This window comes from Chrysochloris asiatica, unplaced genomic scaffold (assembly GCF_000296735.1).
Source record: "Chrysochloris asiatica unplaced genomic scaffold, ChrAsi1.0 scaffold00058, whole genome shotgun sequence".
NCBI classification, from domain to species: Eukaryota; Metazoa; Chordata; class Mammalia; order Afrosoricida; family Chrysochloridae; genus Chrysochloris; species Chrysochloris asiatica.
This window is the reverse complement of record NW_006408576.1, coordinates 3,117,724-3,142,803: the sequence shown is the minus strand read 5'-3', so window position 1 is coordinate 3,142,803 and position 25,080 is coordinate 3,117,724. Positions and strand designations below refer to the sequence as shown.

Below are 25,080 nucleotides of genomic sequence, written 5' to 3'. Positions count from 1 at the left end.
AAATATTTCTTAGTCTTTGTAGACACCTTTTCCAGGTGAATTGAAGCTTTTCCAATCACAAATAAGTGAACTGCAACCATATACCAAATAATAGCCAACCAAATTGTCCCTAGATTTGTAATTACCATTTCTTTATAATCAGACAATGGATGCGAATTTGTTGCTGAAAGAACAGAATTTATCTAAAGCCCTCAATATCACCTGGCATTTCCACATACCATATGGGTCCCAGTCCTCAGGGAAAGTTGAAAGAGCTAACAGCCTCATAAAAATTTGTTAACCAGATACGCCCAACAAATGCAATGGGATTGGATTACCCTTCTCCCTCTAGTATTGTTAAAACTCCAAGCTTTACCCACAAGACCCTCATGTTAAACCCATTCAAGTTTATGTATCGATAACCCCTTATCCCTTTTGGGCCCTCACCTCCCACCCAACAAACGCCCTCCCCTTTAATTACTCTCTTTTTAGAAACTACTTACATGTATTTGGGCTTTCACTGATACCCACCTCCCAAAACCCAGAGACAATTTACCCACTTCCCTACGAGTATTCCTCAACAGTTAATTGTCCTCATGAAGAATCTGTACATGGACTAAGAGGTAGTTGTTCAAACAGAACATGGGAACACTGAATGGTTTAAAATTAACAAAGGTGTGCAACAGGGTTGTATTATTTCACCATACTTATTCAACCTGTATGCTGAGCAAATCATCTGAGAAGCTGGGTTATATGAAGAGAAATGTGATATCAGGATTGGAGGAAGACTCATTAACAACCTATGATATGTAGATGATACAACCTTGCTTGCTGAAAGTGAAGAGGTCTTAAAATATTTACTGATATCAAAGAGCACAGCCTTTAGTATGGATTGCATATCAATGTAAAGAAAACAAAAATCCTCACCACTGGACCAATAAGCAACATTTTTATCAACGGAGAAAAGATTGAAGTCGTCAAGGACTCCATTCTTCTTGGATCAACTATCAACACTCATGGAAGCAGCAGTCAAGAAATCAAATGACATTTTGCAGTAGGCGCAAAGATGTCAGCTTGAGGACTAAGGTGCACCTGACCCAAGCCATTGTATTTCCAATAACCTCATATGTATGCATAAGCTGGACAGTGAATAAGGAAGATAGTAGAAGAATTGATGCTTTTAAGTTATGTTGTTGGAGGAGAATCTTGAAAGTCCCATGGGCTGCCAGAAGAACAAACAGATCTGTGTTGGAAGAAGTGCAGCCAGAGTGCTCCTTGGAGGCCAAGATGGCGAAACTTCATCTCTCATACTTCAGACATATTGTCAGGAGGGTCCAGTCGTTGAAGAAGGATATCATGTTTGGTAAGGTGGAGGTTCAGAGAAAAAGAGGAAGACCCCCAGCGAGATGGACTGGCAGAGTGGCAACATCAATGGGCTCAAGTGTGGCAACAATTGTGAGGTTAGCCCAGGACCAGGCAGTGTTTTGTTCTGTTGTACATAGGGTTGCTATGAGTTGGTACCAAACAACAACTACAGCCTGAAGACTTGAGTTCTTTTAAAAGTCAACCAACTTCCTTAAAATCCAAATGGGATGGTCTCTTCTAAGTGATTTTAATCATCCCTCAGCAGCTAAACTCAAAGACCACCCTCCCTAGTATAACCTATCCCCCTTAAAGAAAACCTATTGTAAGATAGGGGGATATATTTGGTGTCCTGGTGTGTTGCTATAGGATAAGCACTGGATCACAAGGTCAGTTTTAACTGCAAGTTCAGCAGTTCAAACCCACCAACTTCTCCTTAGAATCCCTATACAGAGTCTCTTTTAATTGGAACCGGCTTGACGTACTTAGCAACAGCAACACTTATAAGCTTATAATGACTATTTTAGTACTTAATTATGCTAACAGCCATAGATATGTATTTGTTTTATGTACTGTGCATTTCCTAACTAATTTAAATTTATAATCAATGAAGTTGATCTTATTATCATCCTCATTTTACTTTTGAGAACAGAGGCCCACAAAGAAGCTGAGTAATTTTTTCTAAGGTCTAATAGTGACGTGTTTTAGATGTCATGTGACAGGAACTCTAATGGAGGACTGGAGAAAGTACAACAATGGCAAAGAAGATGTGATGCATATTGTTGTGGTTGCCAGTGAGGTTTGTACTAAGTAGATGAAGGGATAAGGTATTTCCAGGTCTAGAGAATGCATAAAATATTAGGCCACATTTTCTGTAACTGACATATACAGTGAAGTTTGAGAGTTGAAGGAGTTGCATTAAAAGACTTAAGAAAGGGATGAACTAAGGAAAGGTCTAAAAGCTTTGCAAAGGTCATTTTATCTTTTCCTTAGGCAAATGAGTAGCTGCTGAAGAGCTTTTCAAGCAGTAATATGATCAGACTTGGCTTCTTAAAGAATCACATGGAAGATGTATCTGTAGATGAGCAAATGTAGACTGAGAGACAGATTTGACCTGGGCTATTGAAATGGTCCAGGTCAAAGAAGATGAAGGTCTAAACCACTATAATGGTATTACAGAGAGAGGCACTTAGTTAGGATTAGTCAACAGGACATCATAAGCTTTAACATACACAAGTGATTATCCCATGATCTTTTTTTTTTTTTTTTTTTTTTTTTAATCAGATTCTGAGTGGCTCTGAGGTGAGCCTGAGTCTACATTTCTAACCAGCTCCTAGGTGGTACTGCTACCGCTGGTGTGTGGACACTTACTATGTGCGAAGAGTGGTGCTTACAGTGGTGATACACACAGTTTTGACTCCATGAAACATCCGGTTTAGTTTAGAAAAGGGACTATTGTCTATTGTTAGTTGTTTGTGCTAGGCTCTTCACAAACCATTTATCATAGCCTATTTGTTGTTATTGATAGGTGTCATGGATTCGGTACCAACGTTTTGCACAATAGAATGAAACACTGCCCGGTCCTGGGTCACCCAATTTAGGAAGTGGTTAATTATATAGTTATAAACAATTATGGAAGACCAAAAGGAATGTGGGAGATGGGGATGGGACAAATGAGGTGTGGAAAAACAGGATATTCAGAGAATGACAGGCTGGTCAGTGCAGGTGGAGAGGATATCTGGAATTTTCCTGTACTTCTATACTTGTAAGCTTTTTCTTTTGTTTTACTTCACAGATCCCGTGAATAGAGCATGTAGGTCATAAATACTTAAAACAAAATCCAATATATATATATACACAAATTTAGACATGTAAGGTGAACAAGTGAAGTGTGTATCACATGAAGGCTTATTAAACATAAAACATGCAATGTACTAAAGTCAACATCATATGTTGTGCCGCTAACATTGAAAACAATAAAAAATCTTGGATAAACTGTACATTTCAATTTTGAACAGTCACTAAGCACTTTCAGATTTGCCATATTTTTACTCCTGAAATATTATCTCCTGAACCTAATAATCAAGAGTAATGAGAGAGATAGCTAGCAATAATAACAAATGCATAGAGATGTTGCCACAATTTGCAGAACAGTGGGTTCCTATAAAGTGAGATTTCTGGAAAGATGCTCTCTTGGAGGAATGTCCTTGACCATTGCTTTCTAGGTCATTGCCTCTAACCTCTGGGTACCTTTTCCTTGTTTACTATTATTCACAACCAAATTAAAAATAGATGTTGAGACTATTCTCTTCTTGGACTTTCATAACCTACTTCCTAGCACACATTTGAGAGTCTAAAGATCTACACAAAAGCTTTTCCATTCCAAGCTTGTGCTATTTGGGCAATAGACCCCAAATCAAATCCACTGTAATCAAGTCGAGTCTGACTCACAGTAACCCTACATAGGACTTCTGAGACTGTAAATCTTTATGAGAGCAGACAGCATCATCTTTCTTATTAGAGCACCTTGTGATTTTGAACTGTCAGCATTTCAGGTAGCAGACGAGTGCTTATCTTATAATAAATCCCCTTATATATCTGACAGTCATCTGATTGATTTGTTTCCATCTAATTTATTTGTTTCTACTGGTTTTCTTGTACCATTAATGATTCTCAAAGTTGTGACCTAATATCATTCCCAAGTCATCCAATTTCATTTTTTTGCTTCTTCATCTCAACTATCTTAACTTAAAAGTTTGTTGTTGTTGTTACGTGCTGTTGAGTCACTTCTGACCCATGATTACCCCATAGAGCATTTCCAAGGAGCGACAGGTGACAGATGAGCTTGAACCACCAGCTTTGCTGTTCAAGATGACTTTTCAGTCCAGCGCATTAACCCAAAGCACCACACCAGAACTCCAGCTTAAAAATAGCTTAATTTAAAGGAGTCCCTGAACAGTCTAAGTGGCTAATGTTCTGATGGCTAACTGAAAGCTTTGAGCTCATTCAAAGGTACTTCGGAAGAAAGTTGTGTTGAGCTAATTCTAAATAACGAACAGACATTAAAACCTTAGGGAGTACATTTCTACTCTGACACATACAGTCACTAGGAGTTGGAGTTGACTCAGTGGCAACTGGGTGTATCTAGATTGTATCTGAGACAATTTATTTGGATGAACAGCCCGCATTCTTTATCAATAGTTGCCATAGGATTGAGTCCTTATGAATCTTTGTTGCTCACAGTCTCTCTCAGTCTCATCTTTTACTGTCCTGAGTCCAGACCAAGTTGGCTCTTGCAACCCTTCAGAGATAAAAACATTTGAACTTCCTCTATTTGTTTTTATTTTTGTTTACAATTAGTCAAATTTTGCAGGACTTTCTCTCTTTCTTCTAATACCTTACAAAGGTAGCTCATAACAAGTAGCACACATTATGATATATTTTTATTCCAAACTCTTGAATGAGCAGAAATACAATCTTGGTAGGCAATTGGTGTGACTTTTAAGTTGTTGCAAGTGAGATTTTAAATGAATGCATTATTAATGCCTAGCACGAATATTCATGTTTCCAGTTTTTCAAACCAATGTCTTCACTAACCATCTCCTGTATCAATGACATGTATTTTAGCTTTTTTAAAAATGGGGAAATTTCTAGATTAGTTAGGCAACACTAGCTGCTGTACCAGAAGATACCCTAAATTTTTAGGACTTAATGAATAAAGGTTAATTTCTCTCTTCTAGTGTGGCATCATAGGATAAGCACTGGACCTCACTGTCAGTTTGAACTGCAAGGTCAGTGGTTCAAACCCACCAGTTGATCCTCAGAAATCCTATACAGGTTCACTAAGAGTCAGACTTGACTTGAAGGTTCTCAACAACAACAACAACAACAACAACAAAAGAGTTTAGTGGGAATGTCCCTGGTCTGTTGCTTTTCCTGAAGTAATGACTCAAGGACTCAGACTTTTTCTATCGTGCTGTTCTGCCATCTTTAATGCATGGCTCCATAGGAAGCCCTGGCTGGCATGTTTGTCATGCCAGGCAAATAGAAAGGTAGGAGCAGAGGATGACTCATCGAGTTTCTTATAGCACTGCAGAGCAACCTGTTACCACTTCTGTTCACATTTCATTGGTTGGAGTGCAGTCCATGTCCATCCTAAATATAAGGAAGATAGGAAATATAGTACAGCTGTGTGCTCAGGAGATGAAAAACTGGGTTTGGAAATAAACTAACCACTGGCAGGTTTATGTTGGGAGATCTTAATCAATAGATCCTTAGACTGTGTCATGGATTGCTTTATATCCCCAAAGGATATGTTGAAGTGCTAATTCCTGGTGCCTGCGAACATGATCTTGCTTGGAAAATAGGTCTTTGAAGACGCTACCAATGAACAAGAATTCATACTGGAGTAGGACCAAACCCAAAACCAAGCCTGCCACCATTAAGCCAATTACTGCTCAGAGCGGACCTCTGTAGGTTTCCAAAATTGTAAATCTTTACTGAAGCAGACAGCCTCACCTTTCTCCCACAGAGTAGCTGATGAACTTGAAATGTGAATCAACCTGTAGTTAGTAAGCCAACACTGAACCCACAGCATCATTAAGTCTCCTAATCCTGGAGTATGTTGAGTCCTAAACCAATCTGGTTGACTTTATATAAGGGAGGAAAAGAGATAGAGAGAGACAGAGAGGGAACAAATAGAGGACACAGAGTCAAGGAATTTCTGGTGCTACAAAAGCTGAGAGAGGTTATAAAAAAATCTTCCTTTAGAATATTTGGAGATAACATAGTCCTGTTAATATTCTGAATTGGGCTTCTAGTGCTAAAACTCTGAGACAGTACATTCCTGTTGTTGTAAGCATCTTAGTTTGTGGCAGTTTTTTTATAGCATACCTAAGAAGGAGCTCTGGTAGCATAGTGGTTATGAATTGGGCTGCTAACCTCAAGGTCAGCAGTTCAAAACTACCAGCTGTTCTGCAGGAGAAAGATGAGGCATTCTGCTCCCATAAAGATTTACAGCTTTGAAACCCTGTGCAGAGTCACTATGAGTTGGAACTGACTCCATGGCACTTAACAAGAAGAAGAAGAAGAAACAAATACAGGGTGGAAAACATTTTATGTATTGTTTCATCTCAGAAACCGACTTTATGAGTTCTTTCCTATAAGCCTTGTATAGCTGTTACTGCCTTCTTTCATCCTTTCATGTTTATGTTACTTTGTCTACTAGTCTTATTTTATGGTGAGAATTTTGACGTGTCTGGTAGCGTAGTGGTTATGAATCCGGCTGTTAACCTCAAGGTCAACAGTTCGAAATTACCAGCCTTTCCGTGGGAAAAAGGTGAGGCTTTCTGCTTCCATAAAGATTTATAGCCTCAGAAACCCTGTGCAGGATCACTATGGGTACTTAACAACAACTTTGATGTGTCAATCAAGCTTCATTTTCTAGAAAGATGTCAGTTTGGAGACATGGTTAACTAATGAGGGAATAATTTATTTCCATGTGATAACTGTTCCTATGAATATAATTATGCTCAGAAGTATTTTGGGGAATGAATATTCAGTAATATTTACTATTAATTTCTATTTGAAAAAATGAAGACTTTATTATTTATAAGAAAATATATTTTTTTAAATATATGCTTGATAGATGACTGACCTTTACAAACAGGTGGCTGAAAATCCCATCCTTTGTCTGTGCAAGTGATTTGTTCTTGACCTTGAAGCTCAAATCCATGATGGCAGGAATACACCAGGGCACGTTTCCCAGATTCATCACATTGTACAAAGTCCCCATTATCCACTTTATCTGGGAAAGCACACTTGTCATCTATACAATGTTGAAATGCCAAAATATAGTAAAACATATTCATCCATTTATTCATTTATCCCCTCCATTTAGGATTACATCCCATCCCTCCTTTGTTTTCCAAGGATATCACTTCAGAAAATTTCACCCTTGATGGGTTCATTTTCTACAAAATATTAAGTACAATTACTCCTCATTTAATTAATTTTCCATCCCAGCACCACCTACCTGCTCTCCTCCTAAGAGACTTGTCAGTACTTGCCTCTAATTCTTCTCCTCCTACTGCTCATAAATCAACTCCAGTCAGGCTTTTATTCCCCAATTCAACAAAAATTATTTTAATTGAGGTCAACAGTAGCTTCCTGGTTGCTAAATAAAATGGCTAATTTTTAATTCTTATCTTGTTTTAGGATATCATGGGTGGTGAAAATGGCTAATATGCTCAGCTGCTAACTAAAAGGTTGGAGATTCAAGTTCACTCAGAAGTGCCACATAATACTCCAATCATGTTGTATTATATAGAAAGATAATTTGTGGAAAATCAGCTGTTGAAAACTCTATGGAGCTGAGTTCTACTCTGTCACAATGGGGTCATATGAGTTTAAGCCAATTTGACAACAACTGTTGTTGTTTCTATTTTTATTTCAAAGACTAGAAGCATTTAACTAGCTGACCATTCCATCCTTCTTAAAATACTTACTCTGGTTAACTTTCCTAGTAGATACAATCTGCTATCTGCTATCTCCCTTCTATCTCACTAGTGGCTCTTTCTCTGTGCATTTACTTGTTCTTTCCCCTCTACATTCAGAATCTAAATGTGTCATTGGCTTTAGTCTTCATATTTTTTCTCTAGGTGGTTTTTTTGTTTTGTTTTGTTTTTTGTTTTTTTCCAGCTTCGTGGCATTAAATACTGTATCTACAGATGTTATTTACAGATAAATCCTAATTTGTCTCTCTGGTCCAGACATTTTGCTTGAATTCCAGTCTTCTGTATTCACTTGCCTTCTGTACATCTCTTAGATGTCTACTAGTCTCTCAAACATAAAAAATGCACAATAAGACTAATAACCTTCTGTCCCACTTACTTTATTCAAACTGTACTTATTTCAATAATTGGAAATCCATTTTTCCATTGGCTTTAGGGAAAACCTGAGCATTCCCATGACTCCCCACTTTTGGTCACATTCACATTTAATCAGTTAGGAAATCGTGTTGGGCCTATCCTCGAAATATGTCCCCAATCTGGTCACTTCTCACTACTTTTATTGCTATCATCTGGGGTCCAAGTCATCATCATTTCTATGGAATTATGGTGCAACTCTCAACTGCTCTTTCTGCTTTTATATTTGCTCTCCCTAGTCTAAGAAGTCAGACTGATTAAAATATATATCAGACTACGAGACTTTTCTTGGCAAAACCATCCAACACTTTGTACCTTACTTAGAAGAGACTAAGTCTTTACAAAGGCTACAAGGTTTTACATGATCCGTCCCTGTTAGCTCTCTAACTGCACTGCCTACTTACTTCTCAGACTTCTGGTGAGGCAGGCACTGCAGGATAATGCAGTGGATCACAAAATCAGTTTGAACTTCAAGGTCAGTGATTCAAACTCACCAGAAACCTTATACAGGATTGCTATGGGTCAGAACTAACTCAATGGCACTTAATAGCAACAGCAATAACTTACTTCTTATCCTCTTCGCACTTCATTCCAGACAACTGTAATTCACCCCTTATGCTTTATTTTTCTCCATAGTACTAATGATATGTGACCTACTGTATTTATAGTGTTATTGTTAGGTGCTGCCAAGTCAGTTCCGACTCACAGTGACCATGTATAGGGTTTCCGAGGCTATAAATCTTTACAAGAGCAGAAAGCCTTATCCTTCTCCTGAAAAGCAGCTGGTGAACTTGAATTGTTTACTTTGTGGTTTGCAGCCTAGTGTTTATCTTTCATATCATTGTTACACACTGTCAAATCAATTCCAATTCATAGTGACCCTGCATAGGTTTTCCAAGGTGGGTTGGAACCGCTGACCTTGCAGTTTACAGTCCAGTGCTTATCGTACAGTGCCACATCAGGACTCCACTGCAAGTATAAAGGTAAGTAAAAATATATTGCTACAAAATCATATTGTTGTGGTAAGTGCTGTTGAGTCAGTTCTGACTCATACAATCCAGAATAGGGTTTCTGACGAGTGGATGATGGGTTTGAATCAACACATTGTGTTTCAAATGAACCTTGCAGTCCAATGTTTAGCCTACAGTGACAAACCAGGACACTTACAAAATCATGGAAACATTTATTATTCAAAAATGTCAAAATGTGAAATTATTGTTCTCAATATATATTCTATTCACGTCTATACACTTTTGAAGGTAGTTTTCCAACTCTCTAATCCTCCCACCCCTGGTAGCATAGTGGTTACGAATCGGGCTGTGAACCTCAAGGTCAGCAATTCAAAAGTACCAGATGCTCCATGGGAGAAAGATGAGATTTACAGCCGTAAAGATTTACAGCCTCGGAAACCCTGTTCAGGGTCACTATGGGTCGGAACCAACTTGATGGCACTTAACAACAACAACAATCCTCCCCTGAAGAATTCTGCATTCGTCAATTTACACCACATCAAAAATGGCAGTTTTGGCAACCTTCAGGTTTCTTTGCCTTTGGGGTATAAAAGGAGTCTGAAGAGGCAGGGTCAGGACTGTTGTGCTGTTGAGGGAAGGTTTTCCAGTGAAATTCTCAAGGGTCAGCCCTTGCTAATCTTGAGGAATATGCAGGTGCATTGTCCTCATGGAAAAAAACCAAAAAACTTTGACACTTTTTTTTTTTTTTTTTTACTAGTAAAGTTACACCATCTGCATATTGCAAGTTGTTTTTGAGTCTTCCTCCAATCCTGATGCCACATTTTTCTTTTTATAATCCAGCTTCTCTGATTACTTGTTCAGCATACAGATTGAAAAAGTATGGTGAAAGAATGTAACCCTGGCACACAGCCTTCCTGATTTTCAACCATTCAGTGTCCCCTTTTTCCATTGGAATGCCTGCTTATGGGTCTGTGTACAGTTTCCTCATGAGCACAATTAAGTGTTCTGTAATACTCATTCTTTGCAATATTCTCCATTGCTTGTCATGATCCACAAGGTTGAAAGCCTTTGCATAGTCAGTAAAGCACAGGTAAACATCTTTCTAGTAATCTCTACTTTCAGAAAAGAACTATCTGATGGCACCAATGATATCTCTTATTAATGTCCTAATCTGAATCTTGCTTATACTTCTGTCAGTTCCCTGTCAATATACTATTACAGTCATTTTTAAAATTATCTTAAACAAAATTTTACTTGCATGTGACACTGATATTGTCTGATGATTTCTGCATTCCTTTGGGTCACCTCTCTTTGGAATGAGCACACATATGGGTCTCTTCCAGTCAGTTGTCCAGGTAGTTGTCTTCCAAAAATCTTGGCATAGATGAGTGAATGCCTCTAGTGCTGTTGTTAAAAGATTTCAATTTATATTCCATCAATTCCTCGAGCCTCATTCTTTGCCAATGCCTTCAGTGTAGCTTGGATTCTTACTTCAGTACCATTGGCTCCTGGTCATATGCTATCTCTTGAAATGGTTGAACATCGACCATTTCTTTTTAGTATAGCGACTCTGTATGTTCATTTCATCTTCTTTTGATATTTTCTGCATCATTCAATATTTTGCCCATAGAATTCTTCAATATTACAAGTTGAGACTTGAATTTTGTCCTCATTTCTTTCAGCCTGAGAAATGCTGAATGTTTCCTTTTGATTTTCTAAATTCAGGTCTTTGCACATTTTGTTATAATATTTGATTTTGTTTTCTTGAGCTGCCGTTTGAAATCTTCTATTCAATTCTTTTACTTCCTTATTTCTTTCATTTGCTTTAGCATCTCTACCTTAAAGAGCATGTTTCAGAGTTTCTTCTGACATCTACTTTGATCTCTTTTTAATGACCATTTGCTTTCTTCCTCTATGGTGTTCTTGTTGTCTTCCCATAGCACTTCTTGTCTTCAGTCATTAGTGTCAAATTTATCAAATCATTTATTGAGATGATCTCTATATTCTGGCGGGTTCTGTTCAGGGCTCTATTTTGACTCTTGCTGTCCTGTTTTAAATTTCTTCAGCTTCAGTCTGAACTCTCATATGAGCATTTGATGCTCTGTTCCACCATACTTATTTGTATAATGTCTATTTCCTATGTCTAGAATGTTTGGTCAATGAAGGTCAGTGTGTGTGTGTGTGTGTATGCATTTTTATTCTTACAGATATATTTCTAGGACCTGGAACATTTAAGAGGTACTCAATGTCTAATTCTTAAATTCCTGCTTTGAGCTAGAAGTGGTATCATAATTAATAACATAAGAACAGGTAAGTATTTCCCACAGTGTATAATTGAGATTTGTAACATTCATATTGATTTTTACTACAGACATACATAGTACAGAAATAGAAATCAGAAGATTTGGTTTCAAGTCTTGGCTGTCATTTTCAGAAGAGTAATTCTGGTGTGTGTATTATTAAAATTCAAATTTGTTTTACTAAATTAAATCTCAAACAATCTTCATGTTTCTATTATCCTGGTATTTCTAGAACCCTTTTCTATGTAGTCAGGTATTGGTCTCTTTATTCTTTCTACTTGTTCTCTAACAGTGGTGATTTTGGTTCCCTGAGGACATTTGGCAATGTTGGGACACATTGTTTTTTTGATTTTCATAACTTGGTGAGGTGTTATGAAAATCATCTTGATAAAGGATAGGAGCTGCTAAACTTCGTACAATTCAAAGCACAGACCCCATCAACAAAGATTTTATCTGGCACAACATGTCAATAATGCTGAGTATGAGAAACCCTGATTAAATCATTCCTTTAGCGTTTACACAATAACACATGGCAGCACATGATGGACTGTTCTATTTGCCAATATCCTTTAATATAGCAGACCCAGATTGACTAAATTTTATCAGACTTCCAAGTTCCTTCCTCATTTAAGGAGGAGGCACTCAGGAAACACCATTTAATTTCAAGCATTTTAAACAAGCAACCTTGAGGATATAAGGGTGATTATTGATGTTTTTTTTTTTCAAACCATGCTTATAAAAAATCAGATTCTTTGAGAAGTTATGCTTTCTATGATTAAATCTCCATTCTAGGATATAATCTTTGAAAAATATTTACATTTACCTTGGTGAAAGGTTTCCATCCAGGCTTCTAAATTCATGTGTGATATTTTTTCACAGGGTTCAAAGTCTTGGGGAAATTTTCCAACTTGAAAGGCATCAATGGGCACTCTGATGAGGCCTGTGTTGTCACAGATGATCCGGGACAATGAATGCTTTTCTAGTTCATGCCTTTGAGCTTCAGTAAATACATGCCTGTTTTCCCACCAAAACCTCCACAGAACAGAGAATAATGTAAGAATACTTAAGCAGAGAACTCCTCTTGGGTCATTTTCTATTTAGCACATACTTTAATTACATCTTATACACACTGCTCGGTGCCAAGGATTCTCCACAAAACCAATGAGTGAAGTCGCTCATGGCATAGGCCCAGCAATGTGATAAAAACAATGAGTAACTCAGAGGCAAAGTCAGAACTTTTCAGTTCAAGTTGAGTCTTCTAAGGAGTTAAAGGAGGAAATGAGGAGGTGAGGTACTCCAGTGATTTAATGTCCTACTGACTGACTGAGAAAAAAAGCCAGCATTAAACCACTTATTTATTTTAATGTCAATCTATTTTTCTGCTTTATTTTTACCTGGAGAAAGGGCTGCTGCTGGTGGTGGTGGTAGTGGAGAGCCATTTAAAAATAAAAATATCAACAAAATTTACTTATTTTAGAAAGTGCTGTTCTTTATAGTGAATAAAAAAAATGTGTGAAACCATTCTAACTTCTGTCTTTTCCACCAGGATATAATTAACCAAGAGAAATAGAGTATTAGGAAAAAAAGTTTTTCTTTTCTCTCAAAATATTAAGCTCACCAACAAAACTCCAGTAGCGTCTGATTTTAATGCCTTAAATCATTGTATTTCCTTTGTCATATAAAGGTTCCCTTCCTTCCTATATGAGTACAAATTATTCTTAGAATATGAAGCAAAAGTCCTCATTATAGATTATTACTTGATCAGATTTTTATATGAGGAGATATTCAATTATAAGTACTCAAGATGAGAAATGCACCATATCACTCCAGGAATCTATAGCTTGTGTCTGCTTATTGCAAGTTTTGCTCCTACTAAAGGTAATATAATAAATTTGTGACAATGTACAAGATGAAGAAATATATCATTGTCAAGACTAGTCACTTCTCATGTCCCAACACATTTTACACCACAGGAGTTTGCTAAAGATACAATTTTGAATAAGACAACTTCTTCTAGTTAAATCTTCCCCAGCATTGTGAGCTCGTTGAAATGCTACATTTCAGAAATTATTGATAAAAGTTGAACGGAAAGGAAAAAAAAAAAAGAGAGAGAGAGAGAAAAGAACCTTAGAATATGTCTAATTTAGTCTCTTGAGGAAGTATGAATATTCTTGGGAATTGGTTAATAATGGTGACTGCAAAACAAGAAAGAAAAAGAGAATAACTAGATGTGTTGGTTGTTATTGTTAAGAGCTATTCAGTCAGTTCCAACTCATAGTTACCCTGTATAGAGATTCTGAGAAGTGGCTGGTGATTTTGAGCTTCTCCCTTGGCGTTCAAACTAACCTTGAAGTCAAGTGATTATCTTATGGTGCCATACCAGGACTCCACTAGATGTGTAGAGATTATTTTTTTAAAAATTCTTATTGTTTTTATCCATCTTTCTGTTGTTGATAAGTGCCATCAAGTCAATTCTGACTCATAGCAACCTTGTATATGATTTCTGAGACTGACAATCTTTGCAGGAACAGAAAGCCTCATCTTTCTTCTGATTGTTTTCATCCATATGACTCTCAAATTACTAATTCATAATTTTATGCTGTGGCATATGGAGATTAAAGAGTTAGATATGGAAACAAAACAAAACAAAAACCTTGCTTTGCTATCTCCCTCTGGCTATGTTGTATGTTGTCAAGGTAAATAGGATGCCTAGTGACCCTACGAAACATTGTAGAATGACCCCAGAAGACTTCCTGGGTTGTGATTAGGGACATATTGCCAGGAGTGGCTGCTAGGTTTGAACCACTGACTTTTCACCTAGCAGTCAAGGGTTTACCCATTGGGTCAGTAGGGTTTATTCCTCTGGCTATAAACAAGGTTTTAAAGTCTTGGCACTGATGTAACGACAACAAAGTTGGGTATCTTAGCTTTAAGCTACCTGCAAAAAAAAAAAAAAATCTTTACTTGGATTGGAGATTTCAGACTGAAAAGGAAGCCAGACAGCTTGTCTACCCAATTAAAACAACAACAAAACTCTCTGCTTTTATGCATAGTCCTTTGATCTTTGTGGCACCTACTCAAATGTCATCATTTCAATTTCAATAGAAATTGTCTAACAAACAGAAGATTTCAGAGAATCTGCAAAAATGGAATACAATTTCAGGATCATCATGAAATACAATTAATTCTTCACATTGTTGTTGTTGTTAAGTGCCCTCGAGTCGCTTCCGACCCATAGTGACCCTGTACGGGGTTTCTGAGGCTGTAAATCTTTACAGGAGCAGAAAGCCTGATCTTTCTTCTGTGGAACTGCTGGTAGTTTTGAACTACTGACCATGAGGTTAGCAGCCCAACTTGTAAGCACAACGCTACCAGAGCTCCTTATAGGCATATGGATATAGTATACTATCACAGACAGCTTTGTACTTCAAGATGGATCTTGAAATGTGCTTTTTGATAATTCTTCACATGGGGTCTGCTTATTCATGTGGTTAGATGATATGGAAAAATAAATAATAACAATTTAAATTCTTAAAATGTACTATGTGCTTTGTATGTATTTAATTTTTATCACAATCATCTTTTACAAGAGAGAAACAACTATGTCTGAGAGAATTAACTGTATAGGGTCACATACATATTAAGTGGTAGAACCAATATTTGAACCCAGACTAGGAAGAGTACAAGTAAAACTAATATAAAATGTTGTTAATGTTAAGTGCCATTGAGTTGTTTTCAACTCACAACAATCCTGGTGGGTTTGAACTGTCGACATTGTGGTTCAAACTGACCTTGTTGTCCAGTTCTTATCCAACAGTGCCAATATAAAATATTGCCTTCCATATAGAACATAAAAGTAACTGGTTGCAAATACCTACCAGTCACCATCCCTTAGAGCTTTCATTTGCTTTCCAATGATACATGCAAACAGGGGACCAGTTCGAGCTTTTGGAAGGAAGTTTTCAGCTAAGCCACCCAGCCAGACATCAATATTATCAGGATGCTTATATAAGTTCATTATCTTTTCAACAATGCTCCTGTTGGTAATGGCAGTATTCAAGTCAGCTTGAGTCTTCAGTCTTGGTAAGCTGCAGAATTCTCTCCATTCATTATAGCCTATACAAAGAAGAAGGATTTAAGGTGATTTGTTTTTTAGTTTTTTCTTATAGTGCTCTGAATATTCATTCGGTGTACCTCATTGATTCTGTATCCACTGAAACTTACAATTGCAGCATTATAGAATCCTGTCCATAATTTCCAGCAACAGTGAAAACTGCTTAATTACTCTACACCCTGTAGAGTTCAATATGTTACAGTATTTCAGCACAGACCTCAGGGATCTTAGTGAAGAGTGTATTCATAAAGGAGTTTGGGGAGAGCAATAATACTAAATCCAAGACTTCTAAGTGGATCCATATTATTACCCAGCCTACATTCTTATCTCTACAGAGCAACTAAGACACAGTTCTTAGCCTTTATAGATTTACATTCTATAATGATGACACCAGCCCATAATTCTGTCATTTTTCCTTTTTCTCTCTCTCTTGTTCTTTCTCTCTCTTTGACACATACAAATAGATAAAGGGAGACAGATAAACATCTTTGACCAATTATCTCTCATGTAGGATCTTTTATTGTCTCCCCACTGCTTTCAGGATAACTTCCAAACTTCTTAGCATGTCAAGTAAAGCCCTTGTGGTATGGTCCCTGAGTAACTCTGCAGTTTCTGGATTGTTTCTCCTACCTTGCTGTCTGTCATCTAAGCATCACTTCCCCAGATGAGTCTGTTCCTATGCTCTGGTTTGGGCTGTCCTGCTACCTTTTTATATTACATTTTCTCTTTTTCTCGTGTCTTTCTCCAAGAACTTACCACCTCATTCTACAGATCTCAGTTTAGCTATTGCCTCCTCCGGAAATGTTTCTCTCCGCTCAAGGCTAAGAGAGGTGACCTTTCTAAATTGCTCACTCCCATTTAACTAACACTCCATACTAGGTCTAATCATAATATTCATCAATGTACTTTATTATTTTCTCTTTGCTTATCCGTTCCACCATCCTGAGTCCTTTTGCTGAAATTGTGTCTTATTTTATTCCCAGTGGCATATATATATTAAGCACTCAACAAAAGTGCTGTTTAAATTCATGCATCCATAGAAATGCATTTTGTAACAATTGGTTCTGCTTGCTCAGGAATGCTGGGCATTCTTAAAACAAAGTAGAGAGATTCAAAGTGAGTCTCATTTTTAGAAGAAACACGAATAGTTAAAAACTACCACATATTTCCCAGTGAGGTAGAAACATGAATTATTAAGTGATTTTTAAAAAGCTCACTGAGCTGGGGAGTGAATGTCTTCCAGTTACAAGGGTCAACTTGGAAGAAGAGAGGTGGAAGAAGGAGCAGGCAATTTGAAGGAAGAAAATAATAGTGTGATCTCTACTCTAAGGTTTTAGAAAAATCAGTGTCAGACCATATTTTAAAATGGTGTCATCCTTGATTGAAATGAATGAGGACCAAGTTCTTACATGTACTTTACTCATGTGCTACACACTAGTAGTGGCAGCCTAGGCTAGTTAACACAGCCCCATGCTGCTGCCTCTGGTATATGCTACCGGCAACTGCCCAGTGAGAAACTGCTCTGCCTCAATTTACAGCCTACTGTTGGCTGATGTACTCTTAGGACTTTTGACTCTCTTTCCAGATGGGTCATTCCCAGATCTTTCATCAAACCTCAACTTGAGCTATGTAATACAATTAATTCCTCACTCTTGAATTGTTATTTTGTTTGTTTTAAAGAAAAATCCTCCAGTGACCATTTTATCTTTACTACATTATCTATGACATAATATATTTTAGACCAGGTAATCAAACACACCCTCCAAATTTGCCATGGTCTCATAACAGATAAAATAAAACCACCAAATTTGAGTTATACAGAAAATATGTATTCCCAGTACATGCTTGCGGGGTGGGGTTCTCTTAGTTATTTCATTGATGACACACTAAAGAATGCATTCATTTTCAGATTAATCAAAATTTACAATGCTAACTGAACCAAAATTCTAAAATTCAGAGAAACCTTTTATAGTTGACCATCTTCAACCTATTTTAAGTACCAAAAGGATAATAAAAAGCTCTCTGTACCTGTGTGAGATTGATACTTTAAGTTTTACATAGATATAAAGAAATTAGGAAGACACTTTCCTTTTTCCATTGCTCTAAGAAGAAACACATTTATATCCTTCAACTGAAAGGACAATGTGAAATGTCTGGGAAGGCAGTAAAAAGGCAAAGGGTACTGTGTGCCAGAGCTATGGGACCACAGATCTAGCAATATAAAACCTTTCATTTCAGAAGTCCCTGTTCAGTGAGACAGCAGTGAGAAAAAGTGGAAAGGAAAAAGGGTCTGTGGAGGAATGTAGGCTAGATATTTCATTAATTTCTGCAAAGTAAAATGAAGATTTCAAGGCATAGTGGAGGTCACCATCACAATGTTGTAATGAGCATTTTTCAGAAAACCTATTATGTGATATAGCCTGAGATCTAACTAAACTTTGTTAAATATGTGAGAAGTCATGGTGTGGTGCTGTAGGATAAGCACTAGACTGCAAGGTCAGCAATTCAAACCCAACAGCTGCTCCTCAGAAATCCTACTCCAGTTTGCTATGAGTGGGAGCCAACTCAAAGGCACTTTACAACAACAACATATATATGTGAATGAGCTCTGATGGCACAACAGTTAAGTGCTCAGCTGCTCATTGAAATGTTGGTGATTCAAGCCCATACAATGGCTTCCTGTAATGAAGACAGGACAATCTGTTCCTGTAAAGATTACAACCAAGAAAATGATGTGGAGCACTTTCACTCTTTCACATGGAATCACCATGAGTTGAAAATCAATGCCACAACATTTAACAATTATATACGAACGATTTTTACGTTCCATCCAAATTCTTCCTCTTGCTAAAAATGACAATTTAGGAAGTTGCCAAATTCTTATCAGTGAAACAAAAAGATCATAATAGGATCTCCTTGAGTTGTGGGGGATAAAATGTGCATAAACCAAGTACTTAGTAAAGGTTAGCACTTATTATGAGTCAGAACTGACTTGACACCTAGTATTGTCTTTTAAAAAAATACTGTTACTATTATTTACTTACATCTCCCTGAACACCTTCATATGTATTATTTCTAACAGTCAAGACATCCTTATGAAGTAGACATTGTTGTCTCTGTTTTTCTCAGATGATAAAGCAGAAATTCCAAAGGTTCTAAGAGACTGGTTGTGAGTTGGACTTCTTAGGCTTACACCCAAGTCTTCTGAACACAAACTCAATCCACCTGTTATACCTTATTCTTTATGATTACAGTCTAACTTGGAGAGACAAATAATAAGTAAATGAAAAATGTGGCCTAATAGGTATGTACTATTATTGGTTGGTGATAAATTTTGTGCCAATAAACAAATAAATCAGAGAAAAGAAATAGGAAATGTTGGAGTGAGGAGTGAAGGGAAACCATTCTCTGTGCAGATCTGTTTATTAATGCTAGACTGATGTAAAGACTTGAAAAAAGTGTAAAGTAAGCAAGACTAGTATGGGCATTGAGAGCATGCCAAAACGGGGGAATATTGTGAAGTGCCATTGAGTCGACTCTGACCCATAACAACCCTGTATAGGGTTTCTGAGGAGCAGCTGGTGAGCTTGAACCAACAACCTTGCAGTTCAAATGGCTTTGCAGTCTGGTGCATTAACCCACAGTGCCACAAAAGGGGGACTAGAAGGTCAAAATGCCCTGAGGCAGGCAGGTACCTTTTTGGTGTATGTAAGAAATAAAGAAGCAAAAGGTTGAGGATGGGAGATCTAAGTGTACAAAAATGGAACCCTTTCTGCTTCTTTCCAATTTATAACTACTGTTGTTGGTTGCTATCTAGTCAAATCTCTCTCATGGTGACCACATTTATAACAGAATAAATGTTGTCTGGTGCTGCATCAATTTTTATGCAGGCTCCAAAAGTTTAACAGCATATGCACTAGTTGATTGTATCCTTGCAAACACCACTAGTGCAGGCAGTATGGAGGCTCAATGAGCATAGAACATGCTCTTTGTTAAAAGTTGCCAGACCAAGAATTAGAAGGTCTAGAAAAAAAAGCAAACCTGTGATACAAGCACATGTATATTAGCCTTACCTGCTTCACAGATACATGAAGATTGATGTCTATTTGTTGATCGAATCTGTGAATGATGGATTAAGTAGAACAGTGACTGTAAAGGTTTTGAGAATCTATAGAGTGTAAAAGGTGTTGAAATAGAAGACTTTAAAAAGGTAGTTCTGAGACTGTTATAGAGAAATGTACTTTGCATTTCAGGGGACTTGGGAGGCACTGAGCAGCATGGGAGTTTCTCCTACTGGTGAATCTATAGGTAGTCACCTAACAAATTTGTAGAGTACTTTCTAAGCATAAGTCTGTAAGAATAAACAGGGCACATGCAGTGATTTCTATACTTGGAGAACTTATGAAGCATTTAGGGAGGTCCCATCTGTACATAGGAAATTAGATATAAAATAATAGAGGCTTTGGGCATTGCACTAATAGGTCAGGCCAGATTACAAACTACAGGAGTTTGGAGGAGTGAAGTTTCCAGTAGGTTGGAGAAGTCAGGCAAAGGTGTCAGTAAATAATGAGGTGGATCTGACAAATGAGACAGAGTAGATGTCAGAAGTGTCAGGGTAAGGGTGACTGGCTGAGAAAAGCATGAGCAAAGGATGGAGTGAGAAACTATAATACAGTAGCTGTCTGACCTGAGCTAGGAATCAAAGTGCATGCTGGTGGGCCAGGAAATTGGATGGGTAATTTAGCAATAGTGCTAGTAGTAGCAAATAATCTTTCCTGGTCCCTTAGGATATTCTGACAGGAATAAAAGTGAAGAGAATGGACACTCCAGCCAAAGGCAGCTGAGAAAATCAGGCTTAGATGTGCCATTATCTTCCTAGAAAGCTCTTCCTCATTCTTCAAGAGTATGCTATTTCTATACACTTTTGCTCATCCAGTTAATATTAGGCTCAGGATCAGCTTTGTGCCATTTCCATTGTCTAAGAAAAGCTAGACATTTTCTCGTTGGTTTAGCGAACTAAAGTACTTTAAAAGCCCATTTCTTACAGTTGGTAATAGATGTGCAGATACATTTCACTTTAAATCATTCTCTCAAAGAACAGGTTGCTAATTTGCCAAATTATACAGCAAACATGTGAGGTTAGCAGTCAAAAGGAAACCTAGAGGCAGCAGCAGACCTGGCAAGCCGTGGTCTCGGCCCCTCTGCAAATTCAGTGATGCCAAATCCAAAGTGCCTGAATTAGATAACACAAAGAGCTTTTCTGTCAGTTCCTCATTCATCAGTTGATCTTGCACCTGCAATTTGGCTGATCTTGCAAGAAGGCCCCTTACCACTGGGTCCAAACCACCTGGAAAATATTCATAGAAAAAGTGAAAATATTTCTTTTATAAGTTCTGGTGAAACTGAATAATAGCTCAGGTAACAAATTAAACTTTTTCTTAAAAAAGTATTTTTTGTAAGTTCATGAATTCATTTTTGAGGATTCATTTTTTAGATGTTCTTAGATGCTCTCTTTGTAAGTTGATAAATACACGTCTGAAATTCATTCAACAAGTAACTGACTCTAAATTGCTACAGGAAGATAGATCTCTAGAATTCAAAGCATCTTAGAAATAGAGTCCAGGCAGTGATGAATACTTTTTGTTTTGTTTTTCAACAACAAAAATGCTACAATCAAAGAATTTACTGAATTCTAATGTATGGGAATCGACTTGACAGCACTTATCAACAATAACAAATGTATGGGAAATTTAAAAGAAGACTTGCCTTGGCTAAAGAAGTAATCAGAATGCTTAGAAAACCTCTTCTACCATCATCTCCAAAAATGTTTGGACTGTCTCACAGAATTCAATCATAGAAAATGAATTAGTTATCTATAAGATTGTAGTTGCTGTTGCTCTCTTTAAGTGCTGTTGAGTCAGTTCTGACTCATAGCGTCCATGCCACAGTAACTTTGAATATGCAGTGACATGGAATAAGAGTCTTTTAGTAGATCAGTCAGGCTTCATGGTACTTCCCAAAACACAGCCTACAAGCCACAATTCATTTGACCTGTGTAGGCTGAGTCAGTTATCATCAAATTCTTTGGTATCCTGATAAAGGCCTAGACTAATCCAATAAAGGCCTAGACTAATCACTTTCCAACAAGTTTTGCATGCAAGCAGCTTGCTTAAATGGGGAGAGTAAAAAGAGTTTATTAGCAGGGACTTTGTAATCTCCACTTTCCATTCCACCCACTATATCCTCTTAGAATTAATCAATTTTTGAGATAGATGAAAAGCTTCCAGATAGGCATAAATAACATTGGGCAAAAGAAAGGGAGTATGAGAGGAAGAATTTAAAATGACTCTCACAAAAGCTTAACAGAGAACAAAAATATTTTTCTCTAAATAATCTGTTTACAAAGGAAACAAAATTATTAGCATTTTATATTCAAACTGGAAGGACCAGTCCCTGGAGAAAGACATTATGTTTGGTAAAGTGGAGGTTCAGCACAAACAGGAAGACTCCAATAAGATGGACAGACACTATGGCAGCAGTAATGAGCTCAAGCATAGCAAGAATTATGATTGACTTATTTCACCCAGCAAAATGCTTTCTTGTTAGTGGTTCATAAGTGCCATAAGGTTGGTTTTGGCCCATAGCAACCCTATATAAGGTTTCTGAGGAGCAGCTGGTAAACTTGAATGGCCAACATTGTGGTTCAAATCAACTTTGCAGTCCAGTGCATTAGCCTACGGTGTCACACCAGGACTCCTAAGTTCATCCATATTATGAGATATTGATATATATATTCAATGTTGTATATATTCCATTGTATGTGTATACCAAAATTTTTTTATCCACTCTTCCATTAATGGACATTTGGGTTGTCTCCAACTTTTTGTATTATGAATAGTGCTGTGATGGACATAGGTGTGCATATACCATATCCTGGCTCTTATTTCTTGCATATATATGCCAAGTAGAAGGAGTGCTGTACTTCTATTTCTAACCTTCTGAGGAAGCACTACACCATTTTCCTGAGTGACTGAACCATTTTACTGTCCCACCAACAATGTAGGAGGGTCCCAGTCTCTCCACACCTGCATCAGCATTTGTTGTTTTCTGTTTTTTTGAAAAAATGCAATTAACACTGGTATAAGATGATACCTCATTGTTGTTTTGATTTGCATCTCTCTAATGGTTAATGTGTGGTACTGCAGGATTGGCACAGGACCATAAACCACGTGGTTGGCAGTTCAAATCCACCACTCCTCCTTGGAAACCCTGTACAGGATTACTGTGAGTCGGAACCAACACAGTGGCACTTTAACAACAACAATAGCTAATTATCATAAACATTTCTTCATATGTTTTTAGTTGCTTAAATGTCTTCTTTAGTGAAGTGTCTGTTCCTCTTCTGTACCCATTTTAAAATTGGGTTGTCTTTTTCTTGTAGAGGTGTTGTAGTTTTCTATACATTTTAGAAATTAATCCATAGTCTACTATGTCATTACAAAAAAAATTTTCCCCACTCTGTTGGTTCCCTTTTTAGAGATAAAGCATTTTTGACAAAGACTTTGTCTCTTGAAATGCTTTTGAATAAGATGATTTTCTCCACACACTCAGGTAATTTGTATAGTATTCAACCAAATGTACCAACACAAAAGTTAACTGCATGTCTTCTGTCTTACATGACTGAGAGACAAAAAGAAAGAACATATAATGACATCAAGGTGATGCTGTGGGTTAATGTGCTGGACTGCAAGGTCGGTTTGAATTACAAGGTCGGTGGTTCAAGCTCACCAACCGCTCCTCAAAAACCCTATACAGGGTCGCTGAGTTGACAACAACAAGGTAGAAGAAAGGGGCTCACCTTCTCTGATAAGTCTCCATGGACTAAAGAAGACATCGTGCAAATGTAACCTGGGGAGATCTGGATGCTCCTGAAAGTGATCATCAAGTCGCCTCACAAGTGGGTGAATTGTGGCATGGCCAAAGCGGAATGCGGCCGTGGAAAATATATTGGAGACTGTTGGGTTCACTGTAGAATCATAGCCTTCATAGAGACCCACGTATTGATGGAAGGCCTCGGGACCAAGGATTTTTGGTATGTAATCTCTCATGGTAATGATCTATGAGAAAAGGAAATTTGTGAGTTTTAAACAGAGACTAATTTACAGTAAAACCCAGGTTATGAGATGAAGGGTTAAAATCAAAGCAAAACGGAAGAAATCTTCTTGAACAAGCCTGGGGAGGTTAAATGTCATATTCAGAGAATGTAATCACAGGAGACGGGGCATTGCCATTAAGTGTAGGGAAGAGGTACAATGATATCAACATTCCAGATAAAGTCTTAACAGTGTTTGCCATTTATGAGATTAGAAGACTGTCGGAGACACCCTCAGAGGACCGGTATGGGCAGTGATTTAGGCAGGATAAGCCATGAAAAATTTGGCTGACATACAGGACATAAAGACTTAAGAAAATGATTGCTTCCTACTTTTGTAGTTTCTGAGACATGAAAAAATTTCTAAACTGTCTTTCCTATGAGGACTACATTAACATCTTAGCTTAAACACGTAAATTAGAAATCTGATCCCTTCAAGGTCATAGTAAAAAGGGTTTGGGCCTCAGAAAAATATGAGTTCTAATCCTATCCTTGCTCCTTTTTATCTATGTGACTCTGGTAAATTTATTTAACATTTCTCAGTCTCGGCTTTCTTATATACAAACTCATCTTTCATACTGTTTTTGTGAGAATAAAAATATACATGTTGGGAGTTACATAAATATGTAATCATCCCCCTATGTTTAAAGGGCATGATACATAAGATAAAGATTATATATGATATAATGGCTCTCATAAATCTAAGCAGAGGTTAAAACTCCTGGCAATATTTGTTATTTGTTTTTTCCTTTTCCTTTTTCCCTAATAATTACATGTTAATCTTTGTAAGAAAGCCACTGAAATGCAGCAAGGAAATAAAGGGGGGAAATCAATGGCTTCACTTAGAAACTGAATTTGTGTCATTGTATTTTATGATGCTATGACAACTCACAAGACACCACAGTACAACAAACTGACAGATGAGTAGTTTGTTCATTTCAAATACTTTATACAGAAGAAGAGACAACTATACACATGGACTCCACCAGATGGAATACATAGAGATCAAATTGACTACATCTGCGGAAGGAGACGTTGAAAAAGCTCCATATTATCAGTCAAAACAAGGCCAGGGGCAGACTATGGAACAGACCATTAATTACTCATGTGCGAATTCAAACTGAAGCTGAAGAAAATGAAAATAAGTCTACGAGAGCCAAAATATGACCTTGAATATATTCCACCTGAATTTAGAGATCATCTGAAGAACAGATTTGATACATTAAACACTAAAGACCGAAGATCAAAAGAGTTGTGGGATGACTTCAAGAACATC

General features: G+C 37.3%; 1 protein-coding gene across 2 annotated transcripts in view; it reads right to left on the bottom strand.

Annotated features, from left to right (window-relative positions):
• Window positions 1-25,080, bottom strand: part of TPO (thyroid peroxidase) — a 214,629-nt gene that overhangs the window by 63,572 nt on the left and 125,977 nt on the right. The window contains exons 7-11 of one of the 2 annotated variants that reach the window (XM_006863962.1): window positions 23,511-23,769; window positions 20,829-20,999; window positions 15,417-15,654; window positions 12,362-12,570; window positions 6,998-7,168 (exon numbers count right to left, since the gene is read on the bottom strand). In XM_006863962.1, the coding sequence (XP_006864024.1) occupies window positions 6,998-7,168; window positions 12,362-12,570; window positions 15,417-15,654; window positions 20,829-20,999; window positions 23,511-23,769 (1,048 nt within the window). The remainder of the gene's footprint in view (window positions 1-6,997; window positions 7,169-12,361; window positions 12,571-15,416; window positions 15,655-20,828; window positions 21,000-23,510; window positions 23,770-25,080) is intronic. The other variant, XM_006863961.1, reaches the window with a different exon arrangement.